The sequence below is a fragment of the Pituophis catenifer genome, unplaced genomic scaffold, assembly GCF_029215685.1.
Source record: "Pituophis catenifer annectens isolate HBS135680 unplaced genomic scaffold, rPitCat1.0.hap2 SCAF_1, whole genome shotgun sequence".
Taxonomy (NCBI): domain Eukaryota; kingdom Metazoa; phylum Chordata; class Lepidosauria; order Squamata; family Colubridae; genus Pituophis; species Pituophis catenifer.
The window spans coordinates 234056676-234075743 of record NW_027256881.1 but is presented as its reverse complement, the minus strand read 5'-3'; the positions used below and the strand labels follow the sequence as shown (position 1 = coordinate 234075743).

General features: G+C 41.6%; 2 protein-coding genes across 4 annotated transcripts in view; one reads left to right on the top strand and one right to left on the bottom strand.

Annotated features, from left to right (window-relative positions):
• Nucleotides 1–5402, top strand: part of SPTB (spectrin beta, erythrocytic) — a 122091-nt gene extending 116689 nt beyond the window's left edge. For all 3 annotated transcript variants that reach the window (XM_070956940.1, XM_070956962.1, XM_070956951.1), the window contains 2 exons: nt 861–903; nt 1953–5402. In XM_070956940.1, the coding sequence (XP_070813041.1) occupies nt 861–903; nt 1953–2120 (211 nt within the window). In that variant the 3' untranslated portion in view covers nt 2121–5402. The remainder of the gene's footprint in view (nt 1–860; nt 904–1952) is intronic.
• A 1075-nt stretch (nt 5403–6477) lies between these two features.
• The window catches only part of PLEKHG3 (pleckstrin homology and RhoGEF domain containing G3), a 28254-nt gene continuing 15663 nt past the window's right edge, over nt 6478–19068 (bottom strand). Inside the window, exons 12-17 of the mRNA XM_070957000.1 lie at nt 17820–17912; nt 15866–15904; nt 14710–14720; nt 12954–13046; nt 10679–12110; nt 6478–7740 (exon numbers count right to left, since the gene is read on the bottom strand). Coding sequence (XP_070813101.1) covers nt 6968–7740; nt 10679–12110; nt 12954–13046; nt 14710–14720; nt 15866–15904; nt 17820–17912 — 2441 coding nt within the window. The 3' untranslated portion in view covers nt 6478–6967. The remainder of the gene's footprint in view (nt 7741–10678; nt 12111–12953; nt 13047–14709; nt 14721–15865; nt 15905–17819; nt 17913–19068) is intronic.

Sequence of the window (19068 nt, the reverse complement as noted above, 5' to 3'; positions counted from 1 at the left end):
GTATCATTCTTTATATGGCAGCAGCTGCAGTTCCCATAGCTTATATGACATATCAAGAACTTCCTCTGTCTTCCTCCATAGTCTTTATCAAATTATTTTTGTTGTTATGGAAAAAAAAATATCCTGGTTCATCCTTTTTTAAACAATTTTTATTAATTAAAAAACCTACCCAAATTTTATAATCTTTCCTTGCAGAGTTGCAGACTGATAATTTTTATTGTCTTTTCCTGCACTTTTTTCAACTCAATATTTGTTTTGGGGTACAATTATATACAATATTTCAAACGTGGTCACTCCATAGATGCATAAAAAGGAGTTAACAATAAATTTTTTGTTTTTAAATTCCTTTCTCAAAGGCCCCAACATCTCTTTTTCACCCTGGGGTCAGTACCTCCCAAATATCCTTTTTCCTCCACCCTCATCAACCTTCATAACAAATGAGGACATTTTTACTCATTTTGGATCCTCTTATTTTTATATCTTTATCCCTTTTCACTGAGCCACATTTGCTATTTTAGTTCCTGCTCAGCCATTTTGGAAAGATTGTTCTGCAGCATTTTGCCCACGAAACACAGCTGCTGCTACTGCTGCTGCTCCTCATTGTAGATTCTATACAGCTTTGCCAGAAGCAGGAGGTTTCTTGAGGAAAGACAATGAATGGCTGCTGACTTTAAAACTGACGTGACTGAATCAGATATTTTGGTATCTTCCAAGACCTTAAAGGTTTGATTGTTAAACATTCTACATTTATATTCTCCAACTGAGAATATTCAATTTGCACAATTGAAGTGCAAATATCATGTGATCTCTCCCCAAAAAAGATGTATCCTGCAGTATTTTCAAATTTTTATCTTTTGCAGACTCAGCAATGGGAGCGAATGGCTCTTCCATGGCAAAGATGAGGTAAGTGTTTGCATATTTTTCTCAGATATTGAAATATGGACTATATAGCATGATTAAGGGTGATTGGTATTATTTTGCTATTCAAATGCTTTGGTGTGCCTAATCAATTAACATTGACAGTGTCAAAGCCAATTGGACATACCTACTTGAATAGGAAGGAGGCAAAATAGATTTAAACTTTCTTCTGGAAAGAAAAAAAGGAAACTTCTGAATGATTGGAGCTGATTATCAATGAACAGCTCTGGAAAAGAGAACACTCAAATGAGTGGTGTTGCTCTTTTTGTTATTGATTCTCTGCCTGCTTTCTTCCCCCGGACTGCTTCTGTATTTTGGTAAATAAACAGATGATACCAAATATGGGCAGCTCTGTAGTGAAGCTTTGGTAATAGAAAATGAGTATATTCATTTATTTCAAATACGTTTAGCCCATTTTTCTGCTTGAAAAACATCAGGTGGCTTCTTCAACCTGCAAATTCTATGGACCTGCACCAGCAGAGGAATAAAATAATCATATATAAAATAAATTTATATAATTCCACTCTGGGGCTTGATTTCAAATAAAAAGGAAGCAGGAATAATGTCTCTCTTCAGGTTTTATTCTTTTCAGATTCAAAAGCAGGTTGAATAAGCAGATGATTTCATATATAAGACACTCAGTCAAAATTAGGTCTTATGAAGTAAATTCCAGTGGGACCCACTGCTAGGTACGGTAAGTGTGCCTAGAATTGCTCTTGCATTATATACTTCAGTCATTCTCATGGCAGCTAATTTCTTAGTTATTATTCAATTTTAGTATTTTGCTTTCTTTCATTTCCCTCAATTTTCATTTGTATTCTAGCCCCTTAGAGGGATGTTTACAACTTTACAGTGCTTTTGGAGTATTTGTGAGGAAATTATTGGACTCGTTTTAAATACAAAATCATTTCTTACTCTAATCACATTTTTCGATCTAACATTGATAACATTTTTGCTGGTAATAGCATCTTGCAACTGAAATAGGTAATCCTGGTTTTATTTTTATTTGCTTTGTTTTTTGTCCTGCTGCACAGGATGAGATGCACACCTGGCTCCTGGGATTCAGCACAGCAATAATTGACTCCCAAAGCATTAAATCCAAGGCTCAGAGCCTCCCTCTGCCTCCCATCACCACCACAGATGTGAACCTGACCAAGAAAGATAAAGAGAAGAGATTCAGCTTCTTTCCCAAAAAGAAGTAGCCACTTGCTCCAGTCAGATGCCTGTGTGCTAAGGTGCATAGTGAAAAAACTGCATGCACGGGTCTCCTTGGACACCCCTGGTACCACCCAGCACTGTTCCCCACAGAGATCTCACTTCCTCCTTTTCATTTTTCACCACATCTCCCCAGCTGGCACAAAGCCAATGTTTCAGGGAAGAAAGCAGCATCCTTGCTTCAGGACAAGCCGTGTTCTCCAAAACAAGAGCTGGGAGAGGCATATTCATAGATGTCTGACCAAATGGACATCACTCCAGAAAAATACTGTTTTTTGAGAACAATGCTGTGTGGCTTTTCGGGAATGTTACAGAGAAAAGGAGTGGAATGGAGTTCTATCAGGCCAAAGATGTGCTGTCTTGAAGCAGTTTCCTTTTCTTTGTATCGCCAGATCACTACCAAAGCTCTGGATTCTATAAGCCAATTTTCGCATCTCCAGTTGGCAGATAGAATCATCACACGGAATTTAGAAATGATAGTTGAATAATTCTCTCTCTCTCTCTCTCTCTGAAGATCAAAGGCAGCATGCTTTCATCCAGCTCCTGGCTTATTTCAGCATTCATGCTAAGTTGTCAGGACAGAGTTTCTGGAGGCCAAATGTTTCACTTCACGTTATGGAGAACTGCAATCTAACCACACACGTTGTTCATGTCATAAAGCACAGTATGTTTTACAACTTGTTCAGTCTACACCCAATAAACTGCAGGCAAAATCCCCAATAGTCATAGTAGGTTCAGAGTATAGCCAGAAAATTAAATTATCTATATTCAAACGTACACACTAAATTGTTTGGAATTGAGATGTTTGTAGATATACGCACCCAGGAAATAAATCATATCCACTTTCTACAGAACACTACGAGCACAATCCAGCTAATGTGACTTACGCATTTCTCCCACTAGCTAAATTGAGGGTTCAGTGGGCCTAACTTGCAACCAACCTATGCTGGGTTTTGCTCCATGTTATTTAGTGAGATTATTAATTCCATCCTTTATGGCGAAGTATATAACACTTTGCAACTAGAATGTAGGTGCCTATAAGCTTTTTAAAAACATCTGTCCTGTATTGGCTCAGCTTGCCAGAAGCAAATGGCTCTTCTGTTGTTCCTTTGTGGAACATGTTGTGCTGAGCATGCGCTTGCCTCAGCTTCTCTCTTCTGCAGCAGTGTCTGTTGTGGTGTGTTTGTGAATGGCTCTTTAAAATAGATACTCCTCACCCTCCTTTATGAAGTGTCACAAGCCCCCAACCTAAAGCACGAATTCAGCGCAAAGGCAAAGAGCATCTCAGCTGAATTGCTTATTGGAAAACATTCTTTGAAATCCAGTTGCAATAAGAGTTTAAGAGGCCTGTGGGGACTGATGTTCCTACAATGGCCTTTTGGCAAGTATGCCATTCTTGATGGGGATTTTCATTTCTTACAAAGCCGGCCAAACTTTAATTTCTCTCTTCAACATCCAACCCCTAGGGCTCATTAAATTTAATATTTTTGGTTTGGAATGATATTATACCATTCTAAAAGTGCCTTAACCTAGGGACATTTCATAATTATTGCTTCTGGAGTGAGCAAATTCAATAAGCACCATGCACAGAAAGGTCTGGGTTTTTCATACTTGAAAGGCTGCTGTAAGTTGAGTTTTACAGCCAAAAAGAACGCACGAGGGGGAATCATCTCTCTGCTTAATATAAATTGCATTGAGTGTGGATATAGGCCCAAAGAACCAAGGTTTTAGATTCTTCGGTTCCTTTTTGTTGTATCTCAAAATGCTGTGCTCTTCCAAATTGCCTGGATTGTAATCGGTAGGCAATAAACTCTTACTAATGCAATGGGGAGATTGAAACTACATTTGATATGTTAGTGTAACTTATTTTAAAAAAGTAGTAATATAATAGTTTGCATTGTGAATTTTCCCTTCCAAAACTATTCTGAAGCATCACTGCCAACTTTCTCCCAGTGTATGTTTAGGAGGCACAGAAAGTTTCTAATTTATAGTATGAAGGCTACCTAACCTTATATAAGGCCTCGTAAAATACCAAACTAAATTTGGGTTTGTAGATCAAATAAACAAGTCATTGTGAGCACATGGGCTCATTAAATTGAGCAGTGTTATTTGTGGTTTAGCCCCCTCCAGTCAAGTAGAATTCAAGTCTGCTTATTCCCAGTCACTTCTGGATTAAGGGCACTTTTGATCTTAATCCATATCAGGGTACAGGAAGAAAGTGGTCTTCTCTGTTCTTCCAATCTATGCTTATAGGGAAACCAAGTTATTCTAATCAGCACACTTTTACTAGAGCACATACCAAGTTAAGCCAAAGAAAGGAAGCATGGGGTTGTAATTTCACTATAGTGTTTTGTTTTTTTTACCTGCTATAAAGCTATTCTCAGGCAACAGGAAAGGAGTAATACAGATTCAGCAAATTTGTTTTTATGTTCAAAGTATTCTTTAAGACTGGCATGTGCTCAACTGATTCATTTGCAAAAGTCACCAAAAGAGTTTTTATTGAACATTTTGCTTAAATGCATTTCACTTGTACATTTTAGCACTCAGTGGGAACATGTACAGCAAGAGAGAAGTGCCACCATCATTGCTTTCTTGGAGGACATTTTCACCTGTCACTCCTGAGTTTAAACTTGTAGTGCACTGCCCATTTTCAGATAACTGAAATAAAAACATGACTAAGATACTCTTTGAGGTTATTCCTGCTTTATGAGGACCACTGCCCTGCACTGTACTACCTGCTTATAGAAAGCGGCTGTATTCCTTAGGTGCATTTTCTTCCATCCTGTTTGTTTAATCTGTCATGAACTGGGCTTCTGAACCCATTACAAATCTCTCAGCTTGTAGGCATCGGGTAGAGTTGACTGTGACTCACAGCAATAGGCTCTTACCTATCAACAGACCAAAAGCATTGGCGTTATCCCATAGGATCCATTTCCTGCCTGGTGATTGGCAGCCTTATCTTATCTGGGCTTTTCCCTCTTCGTTAACTGCTTTTCACAATCCCACTTATGCAAGTCAGCACATGTTAGAAGGGAATGTCATGTGACCAGGCCCAGAATACATACACTTCAGAGTGCCAATAGCTGAAGTACCCCAAGGCCTCTCCTACGGGATCTGGGGGCTGGAGTTAATCCTCTTTTCACAGCTAGGCATCACGTTCTGCCTGCTTCCAATGTGCTTCCACTGTCCAGAGAAAAGAGCTAAAGCTTCAGAATGTGCTTCAGAAGCAATTTAACATTTTTTTTCTAATAAATGAACCAATAAGCTTTTCCTGGCTCTGTGATTTTTGGGGGGTTTTGTGTGCGTGTATGTGTGTGTAGTTTGTCTTCCTAAACCACGATGGGAACAGTGTGCTTAAATGATCCATTATCTCAATACAAAGGAAAGGATACTAACATACCTTACTACATTGTGGTGTTTTATGGTACACATTAATGTCTTAGTGCTTTCTGTGATGAAGAAATGCTTCCAGTATAAAGGTTCATTGGGTGTTTTCTACAGGTGATTCAAAATCCACCAAGACAACTCGGGATCATGTTATCCCCTTCAGCAGCTTTGGTGGTTCATTCAACTCAGGCTACAGTGCTTCACAGTTGGCATCAATTCCATATGCAGTTACTTCTCAGGCAGCATTTACTCTTAGCCGAAGTAATCTAACTGCACTTTAGATTCTTCTCATACTGGGAAGAGCACTCCAAGGGCTACAAGACTGGTTAGATTTGCAAGGGCAGAGAACTCTGCGCTTCAAGAGAGAGACCTGATCTTGTTTCTACCATCAAGTTGCAAGAGATTCACAACCACTGCTTCTCAAACAACAATGCTCCAATGACAGACAAAGAAAATTGGCGTTCTGACAAAGGCTATGGATCCATAGGATGCAAACTGTCAACCTGCCTTGGAAATAGGAAGAAAATATCTCAGTCCTGGAGTGGTTACCATGTATTTCCTCCATGTTGGAATAGGAAGAGAACTTTTTACCCCATAGAATTTCTTTGCTTACAAGGTATTTTAATGCAAGACAAATTATACTAAGAAGATGGGCTAAAATGAAGTAATGTGACTTGAAATGGCTTAGAACCCCAATGGATTAATAGACCAGTGTCAGTCCTTGGTACTGCTCATTCTGGAGAGATCAATGACTTCAAGAGTTGCCAATCAGCTTTGTATTTCAAAAAATGCCAATCAGCATTTTTTGTGCATAGGAAATATGGTACAAAAATCAGTTATTGCAATCTTCCCCAATTATATCCCTCCCCCAACAGTGAAGAGGTCAAAGCTGTATTCGCTGGTCAAAAGTGGTTATTGCACAATGCATATAGATTCAAATATGTACACAAACAGTATTAGGTTGGGTGTTCCTAAATTGAGAGGCCTGGAATTAACCAAAGGCATAGTAAAATTACATTCTTAAAAAAAAAGAAAAGAAAACTTAAAGAATAATAACTTATTTTCCTAGGAGACTGAGAAGTGTACATCTTGTTCTGGCTTCGTAAAACAAAAATTTCCAAATATACCAGCTCCTGAAGGGAGGAACATGTTCAAATGATAATTGATCTGTATTGTTTCTGCTTTGACCAGAAGCTCCCTGATTTTTCTAAATGTATTAAGAGTTCTGTCCAATAATGCTGCCTGGTGCAGTGTCGGTGGCATGTCAGACCCATGTTCAAGTTCATTGATCTTTAAAGAGAGCATTGTTTAAAAATCCTCAGTTTGAGGCAGTTGCAACTTCCCAGAAATTTCAAGCATGATGTGGAACAGGCAAAGAAGGTTCTGAGTAGTAATCCAAGAAGGAGATTTGAGAACTTAATGGCACAGGAACAAGAGACGTGGGTGTTCAGCTGGTAGAATTAAGGGTCTGAAATTTCTCTCTTAAGTTTTTTACCAGGTTGTTTTGGCTGCCGGTTTTCTCCCACCATGCTTCCTGAACATCACCCTCATATCTTTGATGTTCTTCTGAGTCTTGATATGACTTGTACCGCTCCACCAACTCTTTGAGAGAAAGCTTCTCTTGATCTGAAGAGGAGAGAATCTGTGGCTCTCTTTCATCGGCTTTAGCTTTATTAGTCTCCTCGGGCAACTTCTCTATCACAATCACATGCTGGTTGTTCTCCAGTGATGCCTTTGCTGTGACACACAATTCCTTTGGAGCATCACAAACAAGTTCCTTGGGGATGGAATCAAGAGAGGCCTTTCTCCTGCAGCTCTGTTTGTCCCTTTCCTGGCTTTTTACATCTGTTTTTGCAATCTCCTTTGAGCCCTGGAATCCTGCCTGCATCTTAGCATCATCTACCATTTTCTCAGGTGCTGAGCAACTTCTGTTGACTAGCGGGGGTCTGCATTTCTCAGTCACCACCTGACAGGAATACCTGGACCTCAGCTCCCGCACATCAGGCCAGTCGAATTTCTCAGTCACGATGGGGCTGAGGGGACTATGAGAGAGGGTGCAGGAGCTGGTAGGGGAAGATAGGCTGACGGAGCTGTTACTGGAAGAGAAGCGCTTAGGTGACTTCTGACATGTTGATGAAGCGGAAAGAAGGCCTAGGGAGCTAGCCTCCTGAAGCACAATTTGTTCATAGTTGGGTAGACACAAGGTAGATTTCTTTTGGCCTAAGCAAAAAAAAAAAAAAAAAGTCAGAATAAAGCAATGTTGGTGCAAATAGAGGGGGATTTATTGAACCAACCCATTCAATGTAATTGCAAAGTTCATTCTTTCTCCTGCAACCTAATACTTTTGCCTAGTTAGTAGCAACTCTGCACTCACAAATCACTTATTTACAGGAAAAGCCAAAAATGAGAATCTGCAGCTCTATAACCTTGGATATTAAGAGTGGCAATGTGCTGGTTATAATATCCCAAACATTCAAGACAAAAAGTATCTCTCTTCTCACCCCTCTCATACCTCTCTTGATTCTATTTTGAAACCTAAATGGAACTCAGAAATTTAATCTTACTAGGTTACATCTGAAAAATCATATATTTGTTTCTATCCAAAGTAAGAACACTTAATGCTATTCCAGCTATGTCAATTAAGGGAACAGGAAATGATAAAAGAACGGATACTTTGTCGATGAAGAAAGATTCAACCAAAACATCTAATTCAGTAGAAGATAATATTTACAACTCAGGGTTGAATTATGGAGTTCTTGATGGTTTTTGAGTTTGGTTGTTTTCTTGCAGAAATTTCATTACCCAATTAGGTAACAGGTGCTCTTTTTTATATACCATGGCTTGCCCTGTCATTGGAAGTAGGGTAATGAAACATCTGCAAGAGAGCACCAAGGACTCCACAATCTCTAATTCTCTAACAGACCAATAGCGTAAAATGGATTTCAAGTGGCTCTTCTTTCTTTGAAAGAAGCTGTAGCCAATGTTAAACATGTTTTAGTCTGTGAGTAAAAAATCTTGTGCCTACAAAGATTTGGAGAACTTCCAATATTTATATACTTAATTTTATGTTATTAAATGTTTATACCACCCATCTCACTATCCAAAGCAACTGCCAGGCTTTAATAATATCTCTTTTCATGAAGTAGGCTTGTCTGGGATTATGGAAGTTGATCCAAAACATCAAGAACAGTGTTTCTCAACCGTGGTAGCTTGAAGATGGGTGGACTTCAACTCCCAGCAGCGCTGGCTGGGGGATTCTGGGAGTTGAAGTCCACCCATCTTCAAGCTACCAAGGTTGAGAAACACTGATCTAGAAGGTACCAGATTATCTAATCCTGAATTAAACTCTTGCCAATTGGACGATATACAGGTAGTCCTTAACTTAAAACTAACTTAAGGTAAAACCTTATGGTCACTTCTTGTATTCATGACCATCGCAGCATTCTTAGGGTCAGGTGATCAAAGTTCAGATGCTTGGCAACTGGTATGCATTTGCGATAGTTGCAGCATCCCAGAATCAGTGATCATCATTTATGAGCTTCCAAGCCAGCTTCTGATAGGCAAAGTCAATGGGGGAAGCCAGATTCACTTAACAACTGCAGTGATTCACATCAACTGTGGCCAAAAAAAAAAAAAGTCATAAAATTGGGCATTAACAACTGCCTTGCTTAGCGATGGAAATTCTGGTCCCAATTGTGGTCATAGATCGAGGATGACTTGAAATATATTCTTATGGGGGTTCTAAACAATATTTAGAAGCTTCAATTGGCACACAAAACAGGAATCAAAGATGTTTCTAGAGTTGTTCTTTTCAGATCACTTTATTGCAGTTTTATTTAACCACTGGCTAGAATTCCTTTCTGGGTTCAGTTCAAGATGGTGTATATTATGCACAAAGCTTTAAATGAGCCATTCTAAATCCCTATCCACTAAGTTAATTAATTAAAGTTTCCAATGTTTTAGGCAAGCCGGGAGTAAGCTATTTCTCTTAAATGGCTTGAGACCAGCATATTGAAAGTTCTGGTTCTTCCTCGTGTACAGGTATCTATTCTCCTGCTCCATTATCAGAGATCCTGCTCCTCATGCTTCTGCCAATAAAATGACGTCTCCATAGAGTGTTGAGTTTTCAGGACTTCCTGAAATGTGGCATTTTAATTCATTAATTCCCTTCTCAAAGAGGTAGGGCAGGTGTTTCCCTGATGACCTGGCTTATAAATAGGCAATTTGATTGACCTATTATGTGATACAGGTAGTCCTTGACCTACAACCATTCATTTAGCAACCACATTGAAAAACTGACTTATGACTAGTCCTCACACTTGCAACCATTGCGGCATCCCCAAGGTCACGTAATCAAAATTTAAACACTTGGAAAGTGGCATGTATTTATGCTGGTTGTAGGATCCTAGCTTCGTGTGATCACCATTTATGACCCTCCCAGCTAGCTTCCAAAATGAAGGAAGATGAATTCATTTAATGACTCCATAATTTGCTTAACAACTGCACTCGTTCATTTAACAACCGTGGCCAAAAAAAAAAAAAAAAGGTAATAAAACTAGGCACAAACTTACTTAACCATCCCTTGTTTAGCAATGGAAATTCTGATTCCAATTGTGGTCGTATTTTGAGGACTACCTGTAACTCCTAGCTGAGCTTGGCTGACTTCAAACAGCTAAACTGGTTTGGATTTGCTTAGCATTTAACCAGGATTAATTAATAAAATCCTGCGGCTCTCAGCTAGATTGGAAAGGCAAAAAAAAATCCCAATAGAAGGCAATGACAAAGCTCTATACTATTGCCAAGGGAATTTTTTTGCTAACTGATATTGCTAATTATAACGTGCTAATGTTCCCCATGTTAAATTTTTATATTGTAGGATTTTAATACTGTGAGCCACCTTGGAATTCTACTATAAAAAAAAAAAAGATACGATAAAAGTAACTTTATAATATAATACGCTAAGAGATCAATTGCGTGCAGTTTTTAGAGGCAAAGCATTTCTTTGAGCAAAATGTCTTTTCTTTTATTACGGTAAGGACAGGCAAGCCTGTGGAACAGACAAATAGTAATAATCCCTCTTTCTTTCTACAGCAACCTCACTTCTAGGTATTGCTGTAATTAACATAATAGCAACAAATGTCTTCTTGGTCATACATACCTTTGTCTCTCTTAACTACTCCCTGTTGGCCAGTCGACGTGTTTCTCTGCATCTCCTCCTCTACTTCAGCAAGTCGCCTGCGCATGGATGGTTTCTGGTTCTTAATTCGGAGGCTGTATTGGCGGGCCAACTGGTAGACTTTGTTCCTCACCTTCTCTGTCAGTTCAGCCTCAGTTAGATGAGCCAGCTCCATTATGTGATGGGGCATCTGAGGGAAACTCTGATCTTGATTACAGCTCCCTAACTCTTGTGCTGCTTTCCAGGGTAATCTGGATGGCACGGTCTGCTCCACAGGAGCCTTGTTCTCGGGAGGGGGTACCACTGGCTCCTCCTCTACTATGTCCCTAAGATCCTCATCCTCCAGGATAAGAAGTGGTTCATGAAAGTCAAAGCCATTCTCCTGATTTCCGAACCTGTCTTTCAAATAAGACTCAGTCTGGCCCAGGCTCCCGTTTGCTTTGTGCTCCCTACAGACTTCGGTCCTCATGTTCCAGAGCTTGCTCTTCGATTGCTCCATCTCCTCCCAGAGTTTAATCATCTCATTAGGTGACCTGAACTCTGCTTCAGTGATAGGCATTGGATTTTCCTCACTGGTTGTCTCCAAATGGGGAGACGGGAGTGCAACACCAGGCCTATTTGAAAGCATCAAAGATACTGCCTTGCTTGCTACACTATTGTCCAAGGGGGGCGGTCTCTTCCTCTTCAGCACCTCCTGTCCAGGTTCTGGCTGGGGAAGACTGTTTATCCGAAAAACAGAATTTCTCACCAGCCCTTTGGGAATGAAGGACAGACTCTCCCTCCGCCTGACACTGAAGTTAGCATCCTGGTGCTCAGCATAATCATAGTAACTCTTGATCTTGTCCAGCAGCAGCCGGTCCTGGTGGGACAACATCGATTCCTTCCGTCGACAAGAAGAATGGTCAGACTCAACCAGGCCAGGCCGCACTGCACCGTTGCAAGCACTGTTGCAGGGTTCGGCAGAGGGCTCTTGCAGGATGCTGCAACTCTGGGAGTCCACAGTAGTGCAGCCATTGTTGCAACACTCAGCCTCTTCGCCCCCTTCCAAGCTCAGAACACTGCTGCTCCGGCTGGCCACCTTTGGTGTGAGGTAGCCCTTCCCTTCCTCATGAACCAAGCTATTGCGACGGGAGAGGCTACTGGCAAAGCGCTCTGCAATGATACTGGCCTGATCTAGCACAGAAAAGGGGAGGATGCTGCTGGATTGTGGTGCATGACCATCCTCTTCCTCCTCTTCCTCCTCACTGCTCAAAGGCTTCAGTTCTTCTACATTTTCAGCAGACTCCATGATATCTGAACCTTGATCCAGGAGCCTATGGTGATCTAGATCTGGATGCTGAGGGCTCTCTTCTAGACACTCTTCCCGATGTGAAGGAATGTCTAGCACTTTGTCAAGCTCAATAGGTGATCGAACCTGGGAACACATCAAAGAGAAGAGATGAAGAGAGAGGGAATCTCAATGACGATGATTTGTGCCTTCAAATCAGTGTTGACTCTATTAGTCCCTAAAGTTTTCTTGGCAAGATTTTCTTAAGTGGTTTACCATTGCCTTTTTCCTCGGACTGAGAGAGTGTTATTAGCCCAAGATTCACAGCTGGCTTTGTGCCTTAGACAAAACTAGAATTCATAGTCTTCTGGTTTCTAGTCTGTTGGCCTTAATCACTATACCAAACTGTCTCTCACTGATTCTTACCCCAATTAAATTACTGTAATGACAGTTGGATGGTTATCTATTATGAGCCATGGTGGTGGCGCAGTGGTTAGAATGCAGTACTGTAGGCTACTTCTGCTGACTGCCGGCTGCCTGCAATTTGGCAGTTCAAATCTCACCAGGCTCAAGGTTGACTCAGCCTTCCATCCTTCCGAGGTCAGTAAAATGAAGACCCAGATTGTTGGAGGCAATATATGCTGACTCTGTAAAATGCTTAGAGAGGGCCGTAAAGCATGGTGAAGTGGTATATAAGTCTAAGTGCTACTGTTATTATGCGACTGTATAGTGAACTGTATTTAGCTACTAGGAAACTGTTCAAAGGTCAAAGTTGTTAATTTTAATACAGAATTTTCAAGGCCATAAAAATGTACTTATCTACAACTTGGTTCATCTGAATACAGTATATAAATGTAAATCATTTTATATGCTGCATTCCTTGTGGGCAACACAAATTGCCGACCAGATGATGTACATGATGCAAATAATAGAAATAGTTATCAGGCTCAGCTTTGATCAGAACTGCATTATCTGTCAGCATTTGCCTACCTTTGGCACGGATGACACAATCTCCACAATCCTCTCTCTAATGCTGGAAGAGTGGTCTTGTTTGGGTCCTTCCTGTGTCTTGTGGCCCTTGCCCTGAACCAAAATAGCAATTATCTTGTTAGAGGGCTAAATGGTTGGTTCTGAGAACAGAATCATTGTGTTTATGCTGGATTATCAGACAAGAGCGGCCAAATATCTCTATTCAGACCCTATTACCATTCTGATATAACTTAAGTCTTATTCATGTCCCCATGTATACAATTGAAAAAAAAAAGGTAGTGTACTCCAGCTACTGAAATATATTAAAGAATGATCAAAAGTTTCTACACAGGCCCAAGACTAATATTCCAGCTATTGGATACAGCAATAAGCTAAGCAAATGGAAGGAGAACATATGTCAGTGGGATGTCAGCTGACCTGCTGCCCAGACACAAAATAGTTTGCAGCCAACCATTAAGACCAACCTTTATTTTGTCTTGTAGCCAGTTTTATATCCTACAACATTTAGCAATTGTACATTTCAATCTTTTTTTTTAATCTGCAGGCTGATCAATGCTTTATAATATATGCCTTTAGTACTGGACCCAAGGAAGGGTCCAAAAGCACATGGAATGGGATTTGTCAAGAGGGCAACTTAAAGATGAACATTGTCTCATTACTGAATGATTAATGTAGCAGAACTTTCCTTACACATGAAAAAAATAGGTTAAAAAATGGATTTTCAACAGAGACAAAGCAAATTGATCCAAGAATTCTCTTTTTTTTTATCAAGCGCAGATCCAGTTAGGTTGTATGGAAGAGCGTAAAGTGCCAAGTCAGTTGGTAGTGCCACTTAATAGTTAAGAACCCTGCATGCAATGCTTCTTTTTTAGAGATATCGTCTAGGCCAGGGGTCTCCAATCTTGGCAACTTTAAGCCTGGAGGACTTCAACTTCTAGAATTCTGGGAGTTGAAGTCTGCCAGGCTTAAAGTTGCCAAGGTTGGAGACCCCTGGCTAGGCCCAAGTTGGTCTATACCAACCCTTGTCCAGTTCCAACTGATTAGAAGATTTTAGGGAGCGCAGCCTAAGCCATGCACTAAGCCAACATGCAGAAGGAACACGCAGCAGAGACTCAACAGGCACCTCACCGTGCTGCCCCAGGAGAAAAGCAAAGTATTGGCCCGATAGTGCCAGCAATGGAGGACTGCCATCAAGGAGCTTGCAAAGTCTGACACCTGCTCCGTTCCTACCAGCCTGTCCTCTTCCTCCTCATCTTCTTCCTCCTCCTCTTCCTCCTCCTCCTCTTCTTCCTCTTCCTCCTCCTCAGCTCCATTCTCTTCTTCGAGCCCTGTCTCCTTCTCACTGCCATCACTTTCAGCCAGCTCTTCAGAAGATTCCTGGGGAAGGGTCTGCTGATCCTCCTCTTGGGATAAACTGTGGGGGACCTGTGGGTGTTCCCCAAACTCCAGAAGGGCTCCATCACTATCTGCGTGCTATGTGAAGTGAGGGTAAGCAAGGGTGTCCTTTAGAAAGGTCTTGGCAAAGAGATGCAATGATAACAGGACTTCTCTTCCTCCCTTCTCCTCCATGGTTCCATTTCTTCAAGAGCTACAGAATATGGCTTAGGGCAAAGGTGAGTGCTCTCCCACTGGCAGGTCAGATTAAGCTTTAAGAAGCATTTTAAGGGACTGAGGGCTCACCAAAAGGCACCCATTACTTTTAATTCCTTTAAAAGGGGAGCTGTTTTCCAACCTTTTCAAAAATTCTGAATCTTACCTTTAATCCTACTGAAGATTTGCAGCACATAAAAAAGAGAAGAAAGGAGACAGTTAGAGGACAAAAGGCAGAGTTTCATTTCCTTGCTCAGTTATGCATCTGGCTTCCTGTTTGATCCCTTCTCCATTTGGGATGGGGGGGGTGCACATAGAATCAGAAGACATGAACAATATGCAGGTTTTGGGAATATATGTATCTTTAATGCAGTTTGAAAGGCCTATCTCTATAGTCACTTTGATCATTAGAGACTTATAATTAGAAAGAGGAAAAAAATGGCAAATGAGTGAATGCAGGCAGCCCACAAGTTATGCCTGACTCCACCATCTGTTTACAGCTAATATAATACCCACAGACAGTGTTGTCAAAATATGGGAGCAAAAACACTAATTGTGAACCATGCAATTTCCTCCTCTCCTTTCTGTAAATAAGGGTAAAACTCACTTTGTTTTTTCAATCCTCCCAAACCCTGCCTCCACCACCACCCCTCAAAAAAAAATCATACTGAAAATCCAGGCCCCATTCATCCCTCCTCACATCATCATGTTTCTGGCCATGCCCTCCACTAACATTCAGAGGCCAAGGAATCCTTCAGAATCAAAGTTTGGGCCCTGACTGTCAGAGCTGGGTGTAAAAGAGCAATTCTGGGGAGAAAAATTCTAGAGAAACCGCCAACTTCATCACTTTGCCTAATGATAGAGAAATGGCTTATATTTATAAGTTGCAGTCGGCCAGACAGTGCCGGCTGGCGACCCCCAGGGGGAGAGCCTTCTCTGTGGCAGCACCTGCCCTCTGGAATGACCTGCCCCCTGAGATACGCACAATATCAGACCTCCGGACTTTTCGTCAGGCCCTGAAAACACACTTATTCTATCTAGCCGGGCTGACTTGATCCCATCCTCTCAGTTTTTAATTGAATTCGGTTTTAATTGGGTTGTTTTAAATTTTGGGCCAAAATTATTTAATTGTTTTTTAAATTTTATATGCTATGTTTTATCTCGGCTCTACACCGCCCTGAGTCCCGCAGGAGAAAGGCGGTATAGAAATAAAATTAAATAAATAAATAAATAAATAAATAAATAAATAAATAAATAAATAAATAAATAAATAAATAAATAAGTTAGTCTGTTCTGGAGGAAGAAGGGAAAGGCTTCCTTACCTTTGTTACTCAGTTGCTTGAGGATCTGTTTTGTTGGCTCTGTGATAAAAACAACATTTCCAAGATCAGTGCCTGAAGGAAGCTGTGTCAAGTACAGGAGCACCCAACACATTTCAGAGGATGAAAGCACCAGCACCAGCTTTAGCCCACAGCCTCAGCCTGCCCAAAAGACAACAACTTAAAGCACCCAAGTGGAGAACCACACCAGCTTCCTGCAGGTGGCAGGGAACATGCCTCTCAGACAGCACCATCAATTGCCTTCTCTAAGCCACCAACACTAAGTAAACCAAAGGACAGGTGGTCAAAATGTGCTTGGATTTTAGAACTTTTAATGCAATATAAGGCTTATGTATTATGTGAGCACGTGCACATGCTCGAAAATAATAGCCTCAAGCAATTCAGTCCTACTCTGCAGTCAGAATACCTAATGCAAACAATGGTCTCTTCCCCACAAGCCTGGGTTCTGCCTGTGAGATGGGAAGGAAGTGGAAAATATCTGTCCTAACAGTGGCCTCTTTTCCGTATCCCAAAAATGAGGCTGCCAAAGTTGCTGTCCTCTTATGAAGGCAGGGGTTGTGAGTTTTGCTGCTGCTGTGGGACAACAAGGAGCCTCTTTCCCCCATGGTCGCAAGTTGGGATCTCTCCCTGTCTTCATGAGGTAATTCTAGTCTTCTCTGCCATGCTCCCTAGAAAGCCCCATGGCTGCCTCTAGCTCTAGCAAGCATTTAAGTTATTGGTAGGACCTTGTGGAGAACCTTCCACAAGATAAGCATGAGGGGAGGGAAGGGGAGGGGAGAGGAGAGGAAGGGAGAGGAGAGGAGAGGAGAGGGGATGGGAGAGGAGAGGAGAGGAGAGGAGAGGAGAGGAGAGGAGAGGAGGAGGAGAGGGGTTCTATTGTCTCTGGCAGCCCGAAGTGCAATGTTCCTAGACCTCACGGCCAGGTGGGAAAGATATTTGGGCAATGGGGCCATCAACTTCAGTATCCACATATAGGAAAGCTTATTCCATTTTCCAATGGGAAATACTATCTCCTGCCAGATTGCTTTGATCCAGCTGCAACTGGTCCTTGGATGAGGGCTGGTTCCGATGTGGAAAACTACATAACCTCAAGCACCAGGATACAGGCCATCCCAGGATTAGGGCAAAGGAGTCCTACTATGAAGGCTAGAACTTTGTGCACAACAATATCAAGCGTTACATTCTTAGCTGCTCAAAGCCCTGCTTGGCCTTTTTTGGGCTCCTGATATATTAAGAAGCATTTCCTTTATATCTTTAAAAGTTAAAAGAACTAGAGTTGCTCATTAAAAAAAGGGAAATGAGTAAAATGGAATTCTCAGAGTGTTAGATTTTGTACGGTAGTCCTCGACTTATGACCACAATTGGGTCCATTATTTCCATTGCTAAGCAAGGAGATTGTGAGGTGAGTCAAGCCCGATTTTATGACCTTTTTGCCATGGTTGTTAAGCAAATCACTGCAGTAAATTAATCATGTGGTTGTTAAATGAATCAGGCTCCCCCCTTTGACTTTGACTGCTGGAAGCCAGCTGGGAAGGTTGCAAATGGCCATCTTGCATGAACCAGGATGCTGCAACCATCGTAAACACCCAAACTTTGATTACATGCCCGTGGGCGATGCTGTGATGGTTGTAAGTGTGAGGACCGGTCACAAGCCATGTTTTTCAGAGCTGTTGTAAATTTAATCAGTAAATGAGTGGTTGTAAGTCAAGGACTACCTGTATTAACCACATCCATTGTGGTGAAGTACTGGATGCATAACCCGTAAGAATTACTTTAACCTGCTGGTAGGGACTGAGAGGTATGTTCAGCCACAAACATGCACGCAAAACTACTCTAGAGAAATACTGGACTCAATTTGGAAGTTTTCCAGCCCTTTGCTTCCCATTCCACAACACCTGGCTGCACACCCACTTGCCAAACTAAAGGGAGCTCGCACCCGATTTTCTGCGACTTTTAGAACCTGCCGCAGCTGTGGAGTTGTGGAGTCCATCTAAGAGCTTCTCAGCACTGGTTTTGCCACAGTACGGTTCTATGAATAGGACATAAGATGTTAGCACCAGTGGCTTTAGCTGAACTGTTCACCAAATTAGGAGGCGTTTTAAAGCTTGCCAAATACTCAACAAAGGAATGACAGCCCAGCTATGATTTCCTTCCTCTTGTGCAAGGCTTGTTTTACATCAAGCGAAAGTTATTAAAAAGGAACTCCCATTGATAGGAAGCTCACCAGAGAACAGTATGGAAAAGTAGAGTGCCATACATTTCTTTGCCAAAGAGTTTGGCTTTAATTTTTATCTATTACTGTTTTTTCATAGTAACAAAAAGGAGATCCGAGGATCCAATCCCTTCACTGGCTCCTCTATTGGCCATGTTGGTTGGCTTTGCAAAAAGAACCAGAATTCTGCTTAATCTGCCATTCTACCCCAGAAGCCCATAAACCTTTTGAAACTCTCATTGCGGGTAGATAATCAAGATTTTAACAGTTCTATCCACGCATGAGGTTCTCATATGATTAGACGTGTGACAGAAAGAACGGATCTGCATCTTCTGGCTTCACCCCTGCTGGCTTATGAACCCTGTCATCTATATATTTGAAGATGAGTTCTCATATGGGGAGCCTGATGTGAATATGTGGGTGCCCCACATACTTTAGAAATCTTCATGCTCAGGATGGGGTAGAACCAGAATCAACAGGAAGCATCTGCAAGTGTTTCAATAAAAATTCAACAACTACCACTGCAGCTGCCTAAACATGGAGACAAGGCACTGGTTCCTTTGGACAAATAGGTTTGTAACTCTTAAAATAATCCATGTTAAGCCTCCTTTAATATTCTAGAACAGGGGTGTCAAACTCAATTTCATTGAGGGCCGCATCAGGGTTGTGTTTGACCTGGGGGGGGCGTGGCCACGGGGCGTGGCCAGCTCAACATCACTTTCGCTCCATTTTCGCTGGCAGGGGCACCGCGGGTTGGTCCTTCGCTGTTTCCAGGGCAGCCCCACGGGCCAGATCTAAGCACCCCACAGGCCAGATCCGACCCACGGGCCTTGAGTTTGACACTCCTGTTCTAGAAATATGTTAAATTAAAATTTGCTGGTCTAAATCATCTCATGATGGGAAAATTCTCCTCCCTCCCACACAGGTTGCTGAACCACAAGGGCTAGCTTCCTTCACCACTAGCACACCCGCC